The following is a 19,468-nucleotide window of genomic DNA, read 5'->3' as shown; positions in this document are numbered from 1 at the left end:
ACTCTCCAGCTGTTGCCGTTCTCACCGTGTGATACCCTGCTCACCACAGGACTCTGCAGAGACTCCCCACCAAGGAAAAGGCTCTCACCATATACGTCCTCTGGATCTTGGACTTTCTAGCTTCCAAAACTGTAACAAATAAGTTTCATTTTCTTAAATTTTACCCAGATATTCTGTAATAAGCAACAGAAAACAAACTAATACATCTGGAAATTAGGTAAATAAGATAAACTGGAGTTGCATTGTGAAAAGCAGAGATTAGGGCTAATATTACTGACTACAAACCAGTGCCTCTCTAACTTTCATGTGTATACAAGTTACCTGAAGATATTGTTCAAATGGAGATTACGATTTAGTAAACCCGGGGTGTGGCCTGGGATTCTGTAGTCCTAAAAAGCTCCCAGGTGATGTCAATGCTCCTGATCTGAGAACCACACCTTGTAGTAAGGCTATAAATGGAAAGTTCCTCAAAGTTTTGAACAAGTCATTAAAGAATCTGACTTTGGAGGCAATTGATCTAGAAGCAAGATTCATATTGGATTGAAATAAGGAGCATAGAGTAAAACTAGATTGAGATGTTTGCATGTTTGATACTACTTAAGGACCCATGGAACTTAAATTCTAATCTGGGATGGTGGAAAAGGAAAACTACAATCATATAAATAAACAATAAATATGTCAAGTGGTAGAAAGTTCTATGCAGAGAATTAATGTAAGGTGACATAATAGACAATGACAGTGTGGATATTCTGAACAGAGTGGTCAGGAAAATCTGAATGACAAGAAATATGAATCTGAAATACACTCTCTGAATAGGAATGACAAAGAAGAGCCGATGGTGCCAATATAGCAATAGGGAGAGCACGTTAGATGGAAGCTCATTTTAGGAAGAAGATGAAGTCTATGTGGCTGGATTTTATGGGCAAGGAGATGAGTGGCATCAGTTGCAGCTGGAGACATGATCCACCCAGGTCATGTAGTAGCACTTCGCAAGTTAAGGCGAAGAATTTGGATTTAATTCTCAGTGCAATGAGTTGCAACTGGATCATTTTAATCAGAGAACTTACAGGATATAAAACTATTTGGAGATCATTCTGACTTAAACACACTAACCAATCTTAACATGACTTGTGCTTCCTGATGTCACACAGTAGTAAGAACACAGTACTACCTACAAAGCAGTCTTGCCAAAAGAATTGAACATGAATCTAATCATGCCTCCAGATCTACATGCCAGTTTACAGGAAATTTGGAGTTTCGAGGAACATGTCTAACAACACTACAAGAAAGCAGTCATCTAAATACAGAACATTCTATACGATAAATAGCCTGTTTTTCCCCCCAAAACGCAATGAATAAAATGGGAATACTGTGTAATCTTATAAAACAAAACAAAAGCCTAAAAGGCATATCAACCAAATGAAATAAACCAACTGCAAAAAGACATTTTTGAGACAATTGGAAAATGTGAACATATTTAACGATAAATAAACATATTATATGCAATTGAGGAATAATTGTTTACTTCTAGATGGCACAATGGCATTCTGGTTATTCTTTTAAAAATCCTTATCCGTTAGAGATATCTACTGAGGTATTTATGGTTGAAATGATATGATATCTTAGATTTGCTTTAAAATACTTTTATAAAAGAAAAATGTGGGTATGGGGAGAAAGCTAAAAGAAGATGGACAGATTATTGATAACTTTTGGAACTTCTGTGAAATTTGGCTCCTGAAACCATATTCGCCATATAGCTGCTCTCAGGAAGCAACTGAGCATGGCAGGGAACTAGAGCTGGGCCAGCCCTTCCCATGTGGGTCTCCTCCACCAGGCAATACTTTGCTCTGGGGCTCCTTGTTGGTCTGGTTTAGGGTTTCTCCAAGCTGTGAATAGTCTGAGGGTTTTTTCTCCCCAGGCTTCCTTCCTTCTCCTTTTTCCTTCATTGGTTTCAGCCCTGCATGTCAGTGTGAAGCTCTCCTTGCCCACTCCTGCTCCCTCTTCCCTTTAGGCTTCACAGACTTTTCTTGCACTTCTAATTCCATCTTGGCATCTGCTTACCAGAGAACCTGAACTGGCACAAGATATTTGTGAAAAATGTTTCTTCTTTTTTCAAATGTCTGAGCAGTCTTGCACACCTACCTACTTTTCCACCCTACTTTTTGTGAGAAAGCAGACACAGGGATTTTTGTCTGTGAGAGTCTACTTTAAAGAGGGATAGATGATTTGACTATTTTTTATGTCTCTCAGGGTGGTAATCATTGGCAGGAATAATTAAATTCAGTCTAAAATTTGTGAATTGACTTGGGATTGGTGAATGGGAAAGTTCTTCTCCTTTGGTGGCAATAGTGGACAGTAAGAAAACACAATTTTGGACATGGAGAGATTTATTTTTACAAAAGCTTTGTATGCATTGCATATTTTATCTGTTCCCATGTGTCATTAAATACTGTTCTTTGCTTAACAACAATACAGAATCATTCACAATTTACTATTTTCATTTGAACAGAAAAATCAGGGACAAAGAAGGCCAGAACACTGCTTTAGTTCCCTAGTGTCTCTTAAACACTAGCCAATTGTGTCAAATAACTCAGAAATATCAGTAAGATAAAAATGAGATGTGTCCTCTTGCATTGTGCAGTCATTGTCACTACATTTAAGGAAGAAAAAGACACAGAAGCCAGGCTGAGAAGGGTTGAGGTATGAATGGGAAGTAAGGAAGCAAACATTCAAGAAATTTAATTTGACCTGCAGGGTCAAGAAAAGCTTCTCACTATTAGAGGAAAACATAGAAGAAATACTCTAAAACATTGGTCTGGACAAAAATTTCTTGGAGAAGACTTCTATAGCACAGACAACTAAAGCAAAAATGGACAAATGGGATTACATCAAACTAAAAGCTTCTGCTCAGCAAAGGAAACAATCAACAGAGTGAAGAGGTGAGCAGCAGAGTGGGAGAAAATATTTGCAAACTAGTCATTAGACAGGGATTAATATCCAGAATATACAAGAAACTTAAACAACTCAACAGCAAAAAGACAAATAATCTAATTTTAAAATGGAAAAATGACCTGAATAGACATTTTGCAAAAGAAGACATACAAATAGCGAACAGATGGGGCCAGCCCGTGGCTCACTTGGGAGAGTGTTGTCCTGATAACACCAAGGCCACGGGTTTGGATCCCTATACATGGATGGCTGGTTAGCTCACTTGGGATAGCGTGGTGCTGACAACACCAAGTCAAAGGTTAAGATCCCCTTACTGGTCATCTTTATAAGAAAAAACAAACAAACAGTGAACAGTTACATGAAAAAATACTCAGCAGCATTAATCATTGGGAAAATGTAAATCAAACCACAATGAGATATCATCTGACCCCAGTTAGAATGGCTATTATCAAAAAGACAAAAAATAGCAAATGGTGGCAAGGATATAGAGAAATGAGAACTCTTATAAACTGTTGGTGGGAACATAACTTAGTACAGCCATTATGGAAAACAGTATGGAGGTTCCTCAAAAAACTAAAAAGAGAACTACCATATGATCCAGCAATCCTACTGCTGGATATTTATGCAAAGAAAAGGAAATTAGCATACAGAAGGGACATCTGAACCCCATGTTTATTGCAGCACTATTCACAACAGCCAAGATATGGAATGAAACTTGGTGTCAGTCAACAGATGAACGGATAAAGAAAATGTGGTATGTAACTACGATGAATACTTCTTGGCCATGAAAAAGAATGAAATCCTGTCATTTGTGGCAACATGGATGAGCTTGGAGGACATTATGTTAAGTGAAATAAGTCAGGCACAGAAAGATAAATACCACATATTCTCACTCATAAGTAGGAGCTAAAAAAAAAAAACATTGAGCTTGAGTTTTTAGAAGTAGAGATTAGAACTGTGGTTAATAGAGGCTGAGAAGGGGAGGCTGAAGGGGGATAGGGATAGGTTGGTTAATGGATACAAAATTACAGCTAGATAGGAAAAATAAGTGCTAGTGGTATAGAATAATATGAGACATCTATAATTAACAAGAATTTATTAAATGTTCTCAAATGTCTAGAAGAGAGGAGCTCAAATGTTCTTATCACAAAGAAATTTTTTGATGATGAATGTACTAATTACCCTGACTTGATCATTACACATTACATACACATATTGAAGTGTAACTCTACCCCATGCATTTGTACAATAAACATGTATCAAATAATTTTTTTAAAAAAAGATTTCTCTCCCCCCTTTCTTCCTTCTCCTTTTTTTGGTGGTGGTGGGGGGGGGGGGTTGAGGGGAAGGTGGCTGGCCAGCATGGGGATCAAAGCTCTTGACCTTGGTGTTATCAAAACACACTCTAACCAACTAAGCTAACTGACTGGCCCTTCCTCATTCTTCTAATTCATGTTGCCTCAGTAGGTGGTTTCCATTAAGAGACAGATTTTTCAGGCCTACCAGACCTACTGAAACACAATCTCTGGGTTATTGCCCCAAAATACACATTTTTAACAATTACCCCAGGTGATTTTTATACATATTGAAATTTTAAAACCACTACTTTAGAATTTGCGGAAGCTTGCCAAGAGGGCACAAAGAATGTTGACACCTTGGATTAATAAAGATAGTCCAGTTTATAGAATAATAGAAAACTTTGTGGCCCTCATGAGTACTTTAGCATCAGGAAAAGGCTATTGCTTGTTCACAATGGCATCCTTGGGCTGTTTAGCTCTCTTGGGACAGCATGGCACCAATAACACTAGGGTCAAGGATTTAGATCCCCATACCTAAGGGAAAAAAAAGAAAAGAAAAAAAATAGGAAAAAAGACACAATGGCAACCTTACTTTACTGAAAAGAGTACATAATCTAAAATTCTCTCAATTGCAACATTATTCAAAATCTGCTTTTCAATTAAGGCAATTACTACCATTCCCCATACTAAAATAACTTATATCCTATAAGTGGTAGAAATGAACATGTGATGTTTGTTTGGGGGTGCTACCTAGTGGCTTTGTCTTCCTCTTCTGGGCCTTCAATATTCTTAATATTCTATGATATTGTAGCGTACTACTGCTCTCCTTCTTCCTGGATACAGTTACCCAGCCAGTGACCACATTTCCCAATCTCTCTTGCAGCTACATGTGTCCATATGACCAAGTTTGAGTCAATGATGATTGAAATATGTGTATAATTTCCAAGTTAGTCATCTCTAACCTAACAGGCTAGTCTCTCTGGACTCTGGCATATCTCACCTTTTTGTAAAGTGAATAATGAATGAGAGAGAAAGGCTTCAATCACGTAGAAAACAACAATGCCCAAGGAGATGGAAGAACAAAATCAAAAAGTAAACTTAGTTCTTGATTAACCCTACTGAGAAGAGCTGCTCTCTCTACCAGCCTAGAAAGGCTAAACTCTTACATGAGAGAGAAATAAGTTCCTGCATTATTTAAGTTACTATATTTTTGCCTTCTCTTTGCTATAGCATCTTAGTCTTTACACTAATAAATACTAGTAACTACTCTTAGCTAATTAGCACTTGAAGCCACCCATTAAATTAGATTAAACCATTGGCAGCCAGAGTCATGTTTATCCTCCCCAACAAATACTTTGTTTACATGGATCCTACACAGCAAATGTCAGAAAGGTGACTATACCTTAATCACAAAAGGAGACCGTAAAAAATTCTAAGACATAAGGAAATGCAAGAGGTCACCATGCATGTAGGTAAAATCTAGATTTATGAAGCTAGTTTGTCTCATCCAATGTATAACTTTGTCCCTATGGTCAATCTTTGTATCACATTGTCATATGCACTCTTTTCAAGCATCTCAACAAAGAACACAACTTTTTAAATATTAAAAACACAATCTTTATTCACTTTCTTGTGTAAAATATAAATGGATTTAAGGTCTTTAAGACAGAATTTTCAGGCATTGAAAGTGGTAAATCATTGGGTAGACTCTTGTATCTACTAACATAAAAAATCAGTTTCTCAATGTAAAATAACACATATATAAACAAGGGGTTCTAGTTTTTTGTTTTGTTTTTTTTTTGTCTTTTGTCTTTTTGTGACCAGCCGCACTGCGCTCAAACAGTGAGCAGCGCATCGGCCATCCTTATATAGGATCCGAACCCGCGGGCGGGAGCACTGCTGCGCTCCCAGCGCCACACTCTCCCGAGTGCGCCACGGGGTCGGCCCACAAGGGGTTTTAGTTTTTGCATGTTTGACTTAAAACAATTGGGCTTGTGTACTATATGACATTATTAAACTGTATTTTATGTGTTGATAACACCAAGGTTTGGATCCCTGCACTGGTCACTGCCAAAAAAAAACCCACAAAAGCCAAAACTCAATGATACCTTTTAAATTGTAATCATGAGCTAATATATCAGATCCTCTAATAAGCCAAGTTTTCTTAACTATTATGAATATTTAAAATATAAAACATACATAGATCATTCCTAAAGTTAATGCAAAATAACTAATTTTATTGGCTGTCAGTTCATTATTTCTATCGGTAATGGTCAAATGAGAGAGTTTTATCATTCAAGCAAATTGGTGCTATTATTACAAGCAAGTTGATTTAACCACCACAAATAAGCAATATTATCTACTCAGTGGCTGATATTGAACCAGAAAGTTTGAACAAGTCATTTCTGGAGCAGCCAACATCTAGGGCAATTTTTTTTGCAACACTGAAGTAACCTGAGCCCTACTTTACGGTCACTTTGCAATTAGAATCTCCAACCCCAATCTTCTCCAAGTGGAGCTGTCTCACAGACCCCATTCCCTGGATTCAAATTATACATTATCTAATACTCAAGGTTGTATTAAATTACTTTATTTACTGCTTGCTTCTACCTTAATTACTTTCATATTTTTCTTCTTAGTTAGAGATATAACTCTTACACATATTCTAATGATATCCAATTAGGCTTTACATACTTTTTGTTCATGTCACGCCAATGATGGTAGTCATTACCTTCACTGCAACTCTTCTTTAGGTTACTATAGGATAGGAGTGACCTGGGTAAAGGATACATTTCATAGGTCTCTGGAGTAAGCATTTTAATGCTTCCCTACCCTTTTGGGCCCTGCTCTTGGGTGATATGCCTTGGCCTGTGAAGCATTGGTCTGGAATGATTTAGATTGAGTGGGCTGAGAAGGCTTAGATTGGGAGGGCTGGAACTGGCATGACTTGAACTGAGTGGGTTTGGTAGGGCTGGGGCTGAGTGGATTTGGATGGAGAGGGTTTAGATTGGGAAGGCTGGGACTGAGTGGGTATAGGTGGTGAGGGCTTAGCTTGGGAGTGCTGGGACTGAGTGAGTTTAGATGGATAAGCTTTAGATTGGAAAGGCTGGGGCCGAGGAGGTTTTGTCTGAGAAGGTTTAAGTTGAGAGGGCACAGGTTGGGAGGATTTAGTTCCAGGGAGCTTGACCTGGGATAGCTTGGGCTGATTGGATTTGAACTTAGAGCTGGGTAAAAGTTTGCTCTTGGACATGAGATTTGAAGACCCACCTGGTGTGTTCAGCTGGGCTCGTTGCTGCGAGGCAGATCTTACTGGTTTTTGTATGGCTCCTGCTGGACGGAAGGATTGAGGGTGAGGGTCTTCAATATGGGATGTTGTTCTCATAAATTTTCCAGTTGCTTCAGTCAGTTGTGCTCCCTGGGAACAGGCTTGCCAAGGCTGTGGCTTTCCAACTGCTCCTGCTGGCTTTGAACCCAGGGAATGGAAGTGACCAACCTCAGGAATAAATGACCCAGAACTCCCAAGGGTTCCTATTGTTTGTGGTCTCTTAGGACAGGTCTGTACACACTGAGAAATGGGTCTTGGGGGCCTCCCAAATGTTCCTTTCAAGTGATGTCCCCAAGCCATTCTTGAAAATTTCATGCATCTTTCACCTGAATAAAATCTCTGGGGTTGGAAGTATTGAATACCAAAACTTTTGCCCGTTGTATTCTGAAAGGACAAATGACAGAACCATTTAGACCTCTGCTCTGACCCAAAGTGGGAGCCCAAACCCAGGAGGCTTTCAAGGAAACATGGTTAAAGTTACCTCCACATCTGGTTGGTAAGGGCCAGGAGTTTTCTAGATGAGGCATAAATACTGGGATATGGTGAAAATTCTGAAGATTCTGGCTGACTGCACATCTGTCCCCAGGTTCTCTTATGAGCATCTGAGCTTGGCTTTCAGATGAGCTTTCTGGCTGACTATGTCTTTGTTGTCCTTCACCTTCAGCTGTTCCAGCCATATTTTCACTAGTGAAAACTTGAAGTCCTTGAGCGTTCTCAAAGTCTTGGTCTACCTGAATCCGCAACTCCCCAGCCAGGTAGGCCATGTCCTCCATGGACACACATCTGAGTGAAGAAGACATCACTTCCTGGAAGGCAGCTTGAAGGCCTTCCATGTTCCTCCTTCTATCCCCAGTTTCCTCCCCTCCCAAAACAGTAGCTGTGTTGGTTTCAATTTCAGGATCCTCTGGAAGATCTGAGCCTCTTCACTCTCCCTGGCTTGGGGACTAAGAACAAAGTAAGATCTTTCAATGGCTGCTTTTCCTAAAAATATTAGCAGGTCCCATTCCTTCTCACCTAGGCAGTCAGTGAAAAAAAAAAAAAAAAAAAAAAGAAAAAGAAAACAGCTGAGGAAACTTCCATCAAAAAACCAAACTGTGTCCAAAAACTTTCTAGATCTCCATGAAGGCTGGCCACTACAAAAGGCTTTTGGAAAAAACTAGGGTTTTCCTTTAGATCATCACTGTCAGGAAAATACCATGTTATCTCAACTAGGCCATCAGAGATTTGCCAGGGAAGCATCAGAACAGGCAAATCCTGATGGAGAAAAATTTTGGGTGTTTTCAGTTGGGCAGGGCTGAGCAGTGTGTTGAGGATTCTGGACTTGGAGAAGCTACAGTATCATAGGCGGACAAAAGAGGTAACAGGAATCTTCATCAGAGTCAGAAACTGTTCTGTATCCTCTGCAGGGCCTCCTGAGTACTGTGCTGACTGCTTCTTCACAATGTCCTTCACGGCCCCCAGCATTAAGATGCTTTTGTTCTTTTCTGCATCTGGCAGCAGCAGAGGAAGAGCAAACTGGCATTGATACATGTTTGACATGACTTCACATTGCAAAGAGCTGTCTGAACACAGCATGGAGGCACAAAGGACATCAAGGGGGTTAATGGTTTGAATCTCACCAATTTCCAAATTCTCCACTCCAGTCAGCAATTCCCCTTTACCATCTTTATCCAGAACCTTCTGCCTGAGGATTGAATCTCTGGCTGTTACATCTAGTGCTTGAACTTTCATCAGGAAATTCTAGGCCAAGTCTCCTGGAGTCTCCGTTGTCCACCTATGTCCTCGATCTAAGGAGATTTGTTTCACAAAATCTGGCAGAAGCTTTCTGCTTCTATACATGTTCAAACATGACAGGACATCTTTAAACACTTGTTTTCTTTCTGTAAGAGATACTTGTGAATGCTATGTTCAGAATCTAATTTCCCTGACTAACTTGTGAAATTAAATAAGTAATCAACATTTTCACTGCAAAAAGATGAAACAATACAAGTAAAGTGTAAGTCCTCTCTTACCACTCTGCCATTCTCAATTCCCTTCTAAGAGATATGTCAATATTATACAGTATGTTTGCTTCCCTTCCTTTTTTTCTGCAAGTATATAAATATGCATACATATATAGGAATGTATAGTTTTGCTTAATGGATGCTATTTTATTTTTACATAAATGATATCATACTAAAAAAAAGATTCTTCATCCTCTTCTCACTTAATAGTATTACTTGCAAATTCTTTCAATTCATCATATATAGAGATATACCAAATTCATTTTAGCCATTTGATTGTACTTCATGATTTGTCTTTTTTTTTTTTTTTTTGTGACCGGTAAGGGGATCGCAACCCTTGGCTTGGTGTTGCCCGCACAGCGCTCAGCCAGTGAGTGCACCAGCCATTCCTACATAGGATCCGAACCCGCGGGGGCAGCGCCGCTGCGCTCCCAAGCGCTGCACTCTCCCGAGTGCGCCACTCGGCCGGCCCTGTACTTCATGATTTGGTTAAAGCATTATTACCATTGTCTATGAATGATCATTTAGGTTTCTCAAGGCTTTTTTATTTGATTGTTTGTTTATTTGTTTGTTTGTTTTTGCTAATATTGGTATGCAGCAAAGAAACACCTTAATGCTTCATTATACTCAGGTATGAGGAATTCTCTAGGTTGACACTGATTTCATTTTTTTTTTTAAAGATGACCGGTAAGGGGATCTTAACTCTTGGCTTGGTGTTGTCAGCACCACGCACAGCCAGTGAGCCAACCAGCCATCCCTATATAGGATCCAAACCCACGGCCTTGGTGTTATCAGCACAGCACTCTCCCAAGTGAGTCATGGGCTGGCCCTCTGATTTCTTTCTTAAATTCATCTCTTGCCAAAGTTTGGAGAAACCGAAGATTTTATTTCCATCAAAGTTTTCTCACAATTTACATGCTATTCCTCATTTCTCCTGATCTCCCAGTTTCTAATATATCTTCTAGCTATGTCTTAGGAATACAGAGAGAAAGCTTAGCACAGAAAGAAGAACAGAGTAAATTTTCTACTCCTGACAGATGGCAAGCTAGCATAAGCTTGTTAAATCTCCTTTTAAAAGAGCCTACAAGAAATAACAGAAGTGAGAGAAAAGCACAGATTTTTTTTAGAAATTAACAAAAGTAATAAGAAATCCTTGGGTAGTCTCAAAATTGCTTCAACAGGTGGTACATGTGTTGGGGCAAGAAGGTGAAGGGGCAGTTCATACTACCATAAAGGCTTCCCAGAGGAGGATGTGAGAGGACCGGTTGCAAGAAAGCTTTTAAGTTCTGCTCTTGCCCATCCCATACTTTGCCTCATGACAGCAACTCCCTGCTTCTTCACACAGAAATTAGCACCCACATAATACAGGCCAGATGTCTATTGTTGACAAGATAATAATGGGGTTACTACCGAGCAGTTAGAAGCAGCAGAGTAGTACACACAGAAACAAGAATATATCTAATTAATAACAAAGCTGGGTGAAAAAGTAAGCAGTAATATCTAGGACAGAATATCATTTTTGTAAATTAAAACTTAATGAAAATAGCCTAGCTAAGGCAAAAATAAATAAACAGAAATTTCAGCTGCTGCCGTGAGCCATCCTGCTATAAGGAACGGAATGGGAGCCTGAGTGATACCCCTTGTTCTGCAGGCTACAAGGGGGTCCCATGTGTGTGATACGGCTCCATGGAAGTTCTTGTTTGTTCACCATTGGTTGCTTGACAAGGCTTCCCAGAATTAAATAGCCTAACCTTTTGGCTTAGTATGGCTTTGGGAAATTCCCTGGAGTTCTCAAAGGACATGCTAATAATACGTCAAAATTAATTGGTTTATTTAAAAAGGCATTGTCAGTACTAAAGGTGTTTTTTTTTTTTCTTTCTTTTTCGTGACCGGCACTCAGCCAGTGAGTACACCGGCCATTCCTATATAGGATCCGAACCCGCGGCCGCTGGGGGTGTCGCCGCGCTCCCAGCGCTGCACCCTCCCGAGTGCGCCACAGGCTCGGCCCCTAAAGGTGTTTTTGATTCATGTTCCCGGTATGGGTTGGCTCCATTTAATTTTGTTATTAATCTTCCTTGTTAGTGATATGTGCATTAACCCATTGTGGCTGTGGTCATGCTCTTGTACGTGTGGAATAAAGTTATTATGTTAGATTTCTATCCACATTCCCCCAGGGAGACGGTGGGTCTGGGTGCAGTAATGTTTATAACTAATTGATCATCAATCAGTTACAGATTTCTTTGTTTCTCCTCACTCCCACAGTTTCACTTGATTTACTAAGAACATGTTCTTTCCTTAGTAATAGTAAGAATGATATAGTGTGTTTTTGTTAGTTTGAGTAGGATCATTTAACTTTTCACTTTGTCCCCTGTGCTGTTCCCGGAGTCTATTGGCAGGGAGATAAAAGGTATAAACATTGTGATTTTGATTATAAATTAAAATGATCAATATAGGGTATAAGCAATATTAAATTGTTAACCTTAACTAATCAATGTTATTAAAATTAAAAGTAATAAGTATAAGTAAGATTAAAAAAGGGTTAAATTGTAAGTTAAGAAGGTTAAGAATTATACTTTAAACTAAAAGTCTGATGCTCTTTAATGCCAAGCATGCTGCTATTGTATAGTTTCCTGGTCACAAGCCACAGGCTTTGGGGTGAACTATTTATGCATGAGAGGGTGCTTTTAACACAGCATGAGTGCTTTGGAACATTCTGTTTTTTCTTTTTTCTATAGAGATGAAATAATAAATGTTTTGATTAAAAGACAAATCATCATGTAAAAGGTTAAGTAAAAAATATAAATAAAGCAAGATTCTTGTGGTTGTGGTCCACACTTGCACTAGACATCTGTGGTCCGTCTCTTTCTTTCCTCACCGATGCAACACCACCTATTCAGGTCCAACGAATCCTGCAGAGCTGGTCTCCGGCAAGATGCTACTCACTGAGAAGAATGAATTTTGATTTAGAGTCCAGTTAGGTTAATTGGGGACTATAACATACTAAAAAAAAAAAAATCCAGGGCCGACCCCGTGGCGCACTCGGGAGAGTGCGGTGCTGGGAGTGCAGCGATGCTCCCGCCGCGGGTTCAGATCCTATATAGGAATGGCTGGTGCACTCACTGGCTGAGTACCGGTCACGAAAAAGACAAAAAAAAAAAAAAAAAAAAAAAAGTCCAGACTCTTGGGAGAAGAATAACAATTCAGAGTCTTTACAACTTGTTTTACACAATGTTAGGACACAATCCAAAGTTAATGGATGTAGTATGAAACAGAAAATACTCAGTCAATGGAGATGAGCCCCAAAGTGGCCCAGATGATGGATTTCGAATATAAGAATTTAAAAATTTTAAAGAAACTATTTTAACTATTCTCAAAAATATAAAATAAAATAATCCCATAATGAATAATTAAATAGGAATCCTCAGAAAAAAAGTATTTTTAAAAAAGAAAATTCTAGAATTAAAAATAACAATATCTGAATTTGTTTAAAATCACTAGATGGACTAATGAGAGATCAGAAATGACAGAAGAAAGAGTCAGTATCTAATCTGATGAATATAGAGAAAAATATTAAATAAAAATGATCAGAGTCTCAGGAATCTGTAGAAGAATATTTAAAAACTCCAACATACATGTACTTGAAGTCTCAGAAAGAGAGGAGAGAGAAATTGGGACAGAAAAAGTTACATTTAGATAACTACTGGCTGAAAAATTTTCAAATTTGCTAAAAAAAAAATTATTTTACAGATTCAAGAAACTTTGCAAACTCTAAAGAAAATTTAAAAGAATAATCACACCTAGACACATCAGAGTCAACAGCTGAAGAAATAAAAAATCTTGAAAACATCCAGAGAAAAATAATACAACACTGACAGGCGATCAATGATAAAATGACTAAAAAGTTATCATCTGAAACAATGGAAGCTAAAAGAAAGAAACTATATCCATAAAGTGCTCGATGCAAAACATAGCCAATCTAGAATTGTATACCCGGCAAAAGTATCTTTCTGGGATGAAGGCAAAATAAAGACATTTTTCAATAAACATGTCTCTTCTAAGCTCCTGACCCCATTTCATGTTGCCCTAATTTGGTGTAACTGCTGTTTCATCTTCCCCCCCATGTGGGACACGACTACCTGGAAATAAGCTTTCCCAGCCCTGAGGGATTAATCTATCTGGGAACAAGCCTTTCCAGCACTGAGGAACTTTCTCAATCAGAAAATTGATCATCTATGCTTTCATGAGGAATATTTTCATCACAAAGGTGGAAATGATGTTTTGTCTCCACAAGCAGTTCTCTAAAGAATTCACAGCCTTGAAGTGGGGCTCATGACTTGAATGAAACATCCTATTCCTAAACAAAGAATTCACATAAGTTCGTAAATTTGTTGATGTACCAGTTAATGTGTAGCTTGTTAACTCTGAGTAAGTTGCCTGTTGTCAACTGACTGTTAAGACAATAAATAAACAAATGCCCTTGGTCTCTCCTCCAGGTACCAAAAGCTCGGTCCTCCATCATGTCAAATAGTCCCATTCCAAATGAACCCCTTCTATGCCCTGACCCATCTCAAAGCAGTAGAATGAGTCATCTGTATTGTTCCATAGAAACGGAAGGAACTATTTATAGTGGAGAATTTGTTGGAGTGAGCAGGACTGAAGCCATGTTGGGACCTAAAACTGCATGGGCTGTAGGCAAATTTTTAAAAGGCACAGATTTTTTTTTGGCATGCATTTCTCTGGGTTTCCTTATTTGCCATGGTTATTTGACATTTTGAACCTTGGTTATGGGGGCAAGTTTTTACATAAATGTAAAATTTGTCAGTCAGCCTAAAGTTGCAAACTTGCCATGAGACATGTACTACCCAGACCCTGAGAAACCAAGGAAGACATCAATAAAGCTGATTCCACTCTAAAGCAAATCAAAATCCTGTAGGACCCTAAGATAACATCAGGGACAAGAACAGAAGCCAGACAGAACCATGGTGAGAATTTGCACTTGACCCCTTACACAGTCCCCTCCCTCCTGCTTTTCACTTCCCACATTCTGTTCTCTCAATCTCCTTTGTAAACACCCCTCAGTTAATCTGAGTCTTTGAGATGGTTTTAGTCTGACCATCACCTTCAGGTTAACCAGAGAGATGGGTTAGCCTAATATCTCCTCAAGTCACCATTATTCCTGAATAAAACGGACTTCTTATCTAATCAAAAAAAAAAAAAAAGAGGTAAATATATGGGTTCCTCCCATTGGTTAAACCCAACTATAAGCTGGAGGGGTAGAAAGCCAATTGATATAGTCTATGCAAACTGATCTTCCACAGTGCAGAACACACAGGCAGTGTTTTAAGACTTCCTAAGACTTTGATTTGACACTGTAGTTTTTTGTTTTGTTTGTCATGAAATTTAACCTGACAGAAATCATGAACACCATTCTGAGGCATTTGAATTTTTTTTTTCAGTTCCAGGTACACAGATGAATATTACTCAGGAAAGAGACAAAGGACAGTCACATGCCTCCAGTAAACTAGAGTGGCTAAGCAGCAATTAAAATTACATTGCGGGTCATAACTACATTATTATGAAGACTTTTCTTGAACTGTTTTGCTAACGGTATTAGACTGACTGCAGTAGGAGCCCCAATTAACGGCTTTCTGATATCCATACCCTTTGCAATCTTACTTCGCAAGAGGTAGAATCTATTTTTTCTCCAAACCTTGGGTTGAATTGTATCCTCCCAAAATTCATGTTAAAATCCTATCCTCTAGTACCTCAGAATGTGACTTATTTGGAAATACAGTCATTGCAGATGTAATTAGTTAAGTTGAGGTCATTAGTGTGGTCCCTAATCCATATGACTGGTGTCATTAAAAGGGGGAAATTTGAACATAGAAGACACACACTCAGCTGTACCCCATAAATATGTATAATCAATTGTTTCAATTAAAAAAAGAGAGAGAGAGACAGGAAGAACACCATTTGAAGATGAAGGTCAGGGTGATGCTTCTGCAAACCAAGGAATGCCAAAGATTTCCAGCAAACCACTGGATGCTAGGAACAGATTCTTCTTCACAGCCTTCAGAAGTAACCAACTCTGCTGGAACCTTGATTTCAGACTTCTAGCCTCCAGAATTGTGAGACGATAATTTTTTTTGTTTGTTATTTAAGCCACCCATTTTGTAGTACTTTGTTACAGCAGCCCCAGCAAACTAATACAAGGTGTGATGAGGAAGAAATTATTCTTTTCCTACTCAGAACTGGATTATGAATCCCCAGGATTTGAACAGAATGTGAGATGGTAGTTACCTTTCCATTCTCTACTCAGAATTTGGTGATGTTTATTTTCCCAGACAATATATCTCCAAATGAAGGCAGTGGAGCATTTCTCGTATTTTGAATTTTCATTAAGAAATATCCAGACTCAAGATACTGATAAAATTCTCCTCATCGAGATGGCAATATATGGACTGAGTCAAGCCAAGGAGTAATATTTTGGGATCTTCACCACTCACCACAAACTTCTCTACTGAATGTTTCCATTTCAGTGGTTAGGCCCAGAATACTTATATCTCTCAGATCTCAAAGGCACTAAGATGACGACAGTGGTTTAATCTGAGAAATAGAAGGCAACACCTAAAATTAATGGTTAACAACTCCACATATGTATGATGGAGGTGACTGCAGAAATCTATAAGCTGACAGTCTATACTTACTTTTGCTTATACTGTGCACCATTTCCGAGGTCCTGGGTCCTCCTGCCTGTCAACACCCACATCTGAGGAGATTATAGGTTAGAGAAGCATAGGAATTTCTGTGTAGTTGCTTTTCTGCTGATGTATATGTCCTTTTTCATCGCCTCTCCCCATTATGTCACGGCTACCTGACTAACTTATTGATAAGTTGTTAACTAACTATACACACATCATTTTCATACCTCCCATATTTTTCTTCTCCTCCTCCTCCAATGAAATGCTGGTTTCTGAATCCTTGTAACTCTGTTCTTCACCAGAGAACTCTGTGGTTACTGAGTACTCAGAGTCCTCTTTGCCATCATCTACGCTGTGCTCTGGATCATCATAATCCTTTTTCATTGTGGTTTCTGCATCCTCAAGGTATCCAATATATTCTAGATATTCCTCTTTTCCTAAGTATAAAGAATCATCTGGCTCCTCGTATCTCTTTCCATCTCTTAAACACGGCATAGTTGCTGGAACTTCATATTCAACTTTCTCAACTAAATATGATGTGACTTTTGGAGTGTCATATCCCTTCTCATTCTCCCTGGAGGACAAAGCAGTTTCCCTGTAACTAGTTTTCTTGTCCCTCAAAAACTCAGAGGTTTCCAAGTCCAAGTGTGCTTTCTTTTTGAAGGACTCTGAGATCTCGGGATTCTCAGGCTGTTTCTTTTTTAAAAAAAAAAAAAAAAAAAAAAAAAAAAAAAGATGACCGGTAAGGGGATCTTAATCCTTGACTTGGTGTTGTCAGCACCAGGCTCTCCCAAGTGAGCTAACGGGCCATCCCTATATAGGGATCCGAACCTGTGGCCTTGTTGTTATCAGCACTGACTGCACTCTCCCAAGTGAGCCACAGGCTGGCCCTTCAGGCTGTTTCTTTCCAGGGCAAAAAGCATCTTCTGAATTCTCGCTTACCCCCATAGACTGAGAAGGTGCTATAGTTTCATGCTTTAAAAATTCTGAAAAGAACAAGAAGATTTGGTTATTTTTTTTCAAAATTAATGAAAAGTAATTGTATAAGAACTAGGGTTTTCAAGGCCTCAAAGCATCATCCCTTTTTTAATTTCACTGTAGGATAATAATACCTACTGCCTCCTGTGTAATTTGCATGGCAACAAGTTAACTATCAGAACTCTTTTTCCCCACTGTAAAAAATTAGGTCATGTCACTGAATAAGTCAAACAGAAAATTTGAATCTTATGAACCGTATTTACTTGTGGACTTACTGTGACCCACAATAAACTCAGATTTCCTGGGGCCATTGCTAATAAAATCTGATCCCAATAATTTCAAATCACTAAGCAAATAGCTCTAATTTGGAATAGTGTATCTTAGAAGTAATAAAACCAATTTTTCTAAGCATACGGGTCTACATTAGGGACCATTAACATTCACCTTTTTATCTAAGCCCCTACCTCTCTAACATCCCTTAAAATAATCCTGAATATTTTTTTAGATTCCTAGTAAAGGAGCTACACCTGCCTCTAGTGGTTGCTTATGGAATTGCTAAACAAGACATTCTGGAAGAACTGCTCCTTCATCTGCCAAATGTTATCTTTGAACTGCTTAAGAATTATCATTCGCATTGCTCCAGAAAACTGGGGTTCTGCTGGCATTCTTATCACAGAGAAAATGAAATAACTGATCCACCATCTATGTATGCTAAAAATTATTTTTCCTGTATTTCAAAATGGCTACGCTAAGTGAAAGACGCAGCTTGTGGCCTTGGAACTGTTAATATCCATATTCATTTACTTGAAAAAGAAACCTGGATTGTGTCACTATTTACAGTATTCTCTTTCCAACTGTGAGATTTAAGGATGTCACTGTGAAGATGAGAATAATGAGCAGTTTATGGTAGCACTAAAACAACTGCAAATTTTCAGTACAGTCTGAACAAAAAAATTATCAATTCCCTAAACCAATAAGATGCATTGTTCCCTGATTTTTAAACAGGGAACACTTGGACAAAAGTGTTTGGACACTTTTCCCCTCATCTCATATTTCCGTGAAAATTATCTCCAGGAGAAAGACAAACAAAAATAAAATATTATAATATTCTTTTTTTCAGAAAATCTTCCTCCTCTCTCTCGCCACAAATATTGTAAAAATTCAACTTATGGTGCCTTAAGTCCCAGATGGTTGCTGACTCTGGAAAAGTACTAAGTAAACACTTGAGAAAATGCTGACAGCTGACCTCTCCCTTTTTCTGTATCAAAATTAACAGCTTCCGACTTTTTTCCAGGGGATCTGTAACATTCCCCAGGGTCTCATCCTCTTCCTCCGAAATCAGCCTCCGAGAGGTTAACGTGTCTAAAATAGAATCAGGATTATGTTTGAGGATTTCAAGCAACTATTCTCCTTTTCCTTCTATGATCTCTGAGGGAACACTCTTAATAGCCATTGTTCCATATCCTCTAGACCAGGAAATGGCTGATAGATTAAAAAAAACCAAAAAACAAAAAACAGACAAGTAATTCTATTTGGCAAAGATTAAATATGTCAGTGACACCTAGTGTTGGAGTGGGCAGATCTGAACAAGCTCAGATCCAGCCTGAGCCCTGTCTGACCTCGGATCCCTGTAGATTATTTTTCTGCTCTTTTGATGGCTTGACTCAGGTGTCATCATGACTCAGCCCCGGAGATACCTCCTCCAAAAAAGTCTCTCTTGAACTTCAAATTGGACTAGGTATTCCCTGCTCTGAGCTCTATACTATGATGATAAGAATGTGAATTGATTAAATGATTTTTGGATGGCAATCTGGCGATATGCAGCAATAAATAAATGAATAAATTGAAGACAGATAAAAATAAAACTTCATACACTTCAATCCTGAGATTCCACTTCTAGGAAATTATCTTAAGAAAATAATCAGACAAATGCCCAAAGAGGTATTACAATATTGTTTGTAATAGCAGAAAACTGAAAATAACCAAAATTTCCATAAATTGGGGATTTGTGGAATAAATATTGACATGTCAAAGTGAAACACCAAAGACCTGTTAAAAAGGATGAAGTAGATCTCTACATAATGACAAGTAATAATATCCATGATACATTGCTATGGAAAACAGCAAGTTATAGATTCCATTTTTGTTTCAAAAAATTAATATATGTATAATATATGTATGTAGTATGTGTATACCAAGAGAAATCACATTTAA

The 19,468-nt window shown here is 38.4% G+C and overlaps 1 protein-coding gene across 1 annotated transcript; it reads right to left on the bottom strand.

Moving 5' to 3' along the window:
* Nucleotides 1–7,064: 7,064 nt before the first annotated feature.
* CARD6 (caspase recruitment domain family member 6) lies at nt 7,065–18,707 on the bottom strand. Its single transcript, XM_063083442.1, is given in 8 exon segments — nt 7,065–7,149; nt 7,241–8,015; nt 8,018–8,434; nt 8,437–8,629; nt 8,632–9,452; nt 16,504–16,960; nt 17,162–17,263; nt 18,426–18,707. Coding segments are annotated over 8 exon segments (3,132 nt in total).
* Nucleotides 18,708–19,468: the final 761 nt, after the last annotated feature.

This window comes from Cynocephalus volans, chromosome 2 (assembly GCF_027409185.1).
Source record: "Cynocephalus volans isolate mCynVol1 chromosome 2, mCynVol1.pri, whole genome shotgun sequence".
Classification (NCBI taxonomy): domain Eukaryota; kingdom Metazoa; phylum Chordata; class Mammalia; order Dermoptera; family Cynocephalidae; genus Cynocephalus; species Cynocephalus volans.
Note: the sequence above shows the minus strand (reverse complement) of the source record. Positions and strands in the feature narration are given on the sequence as shown.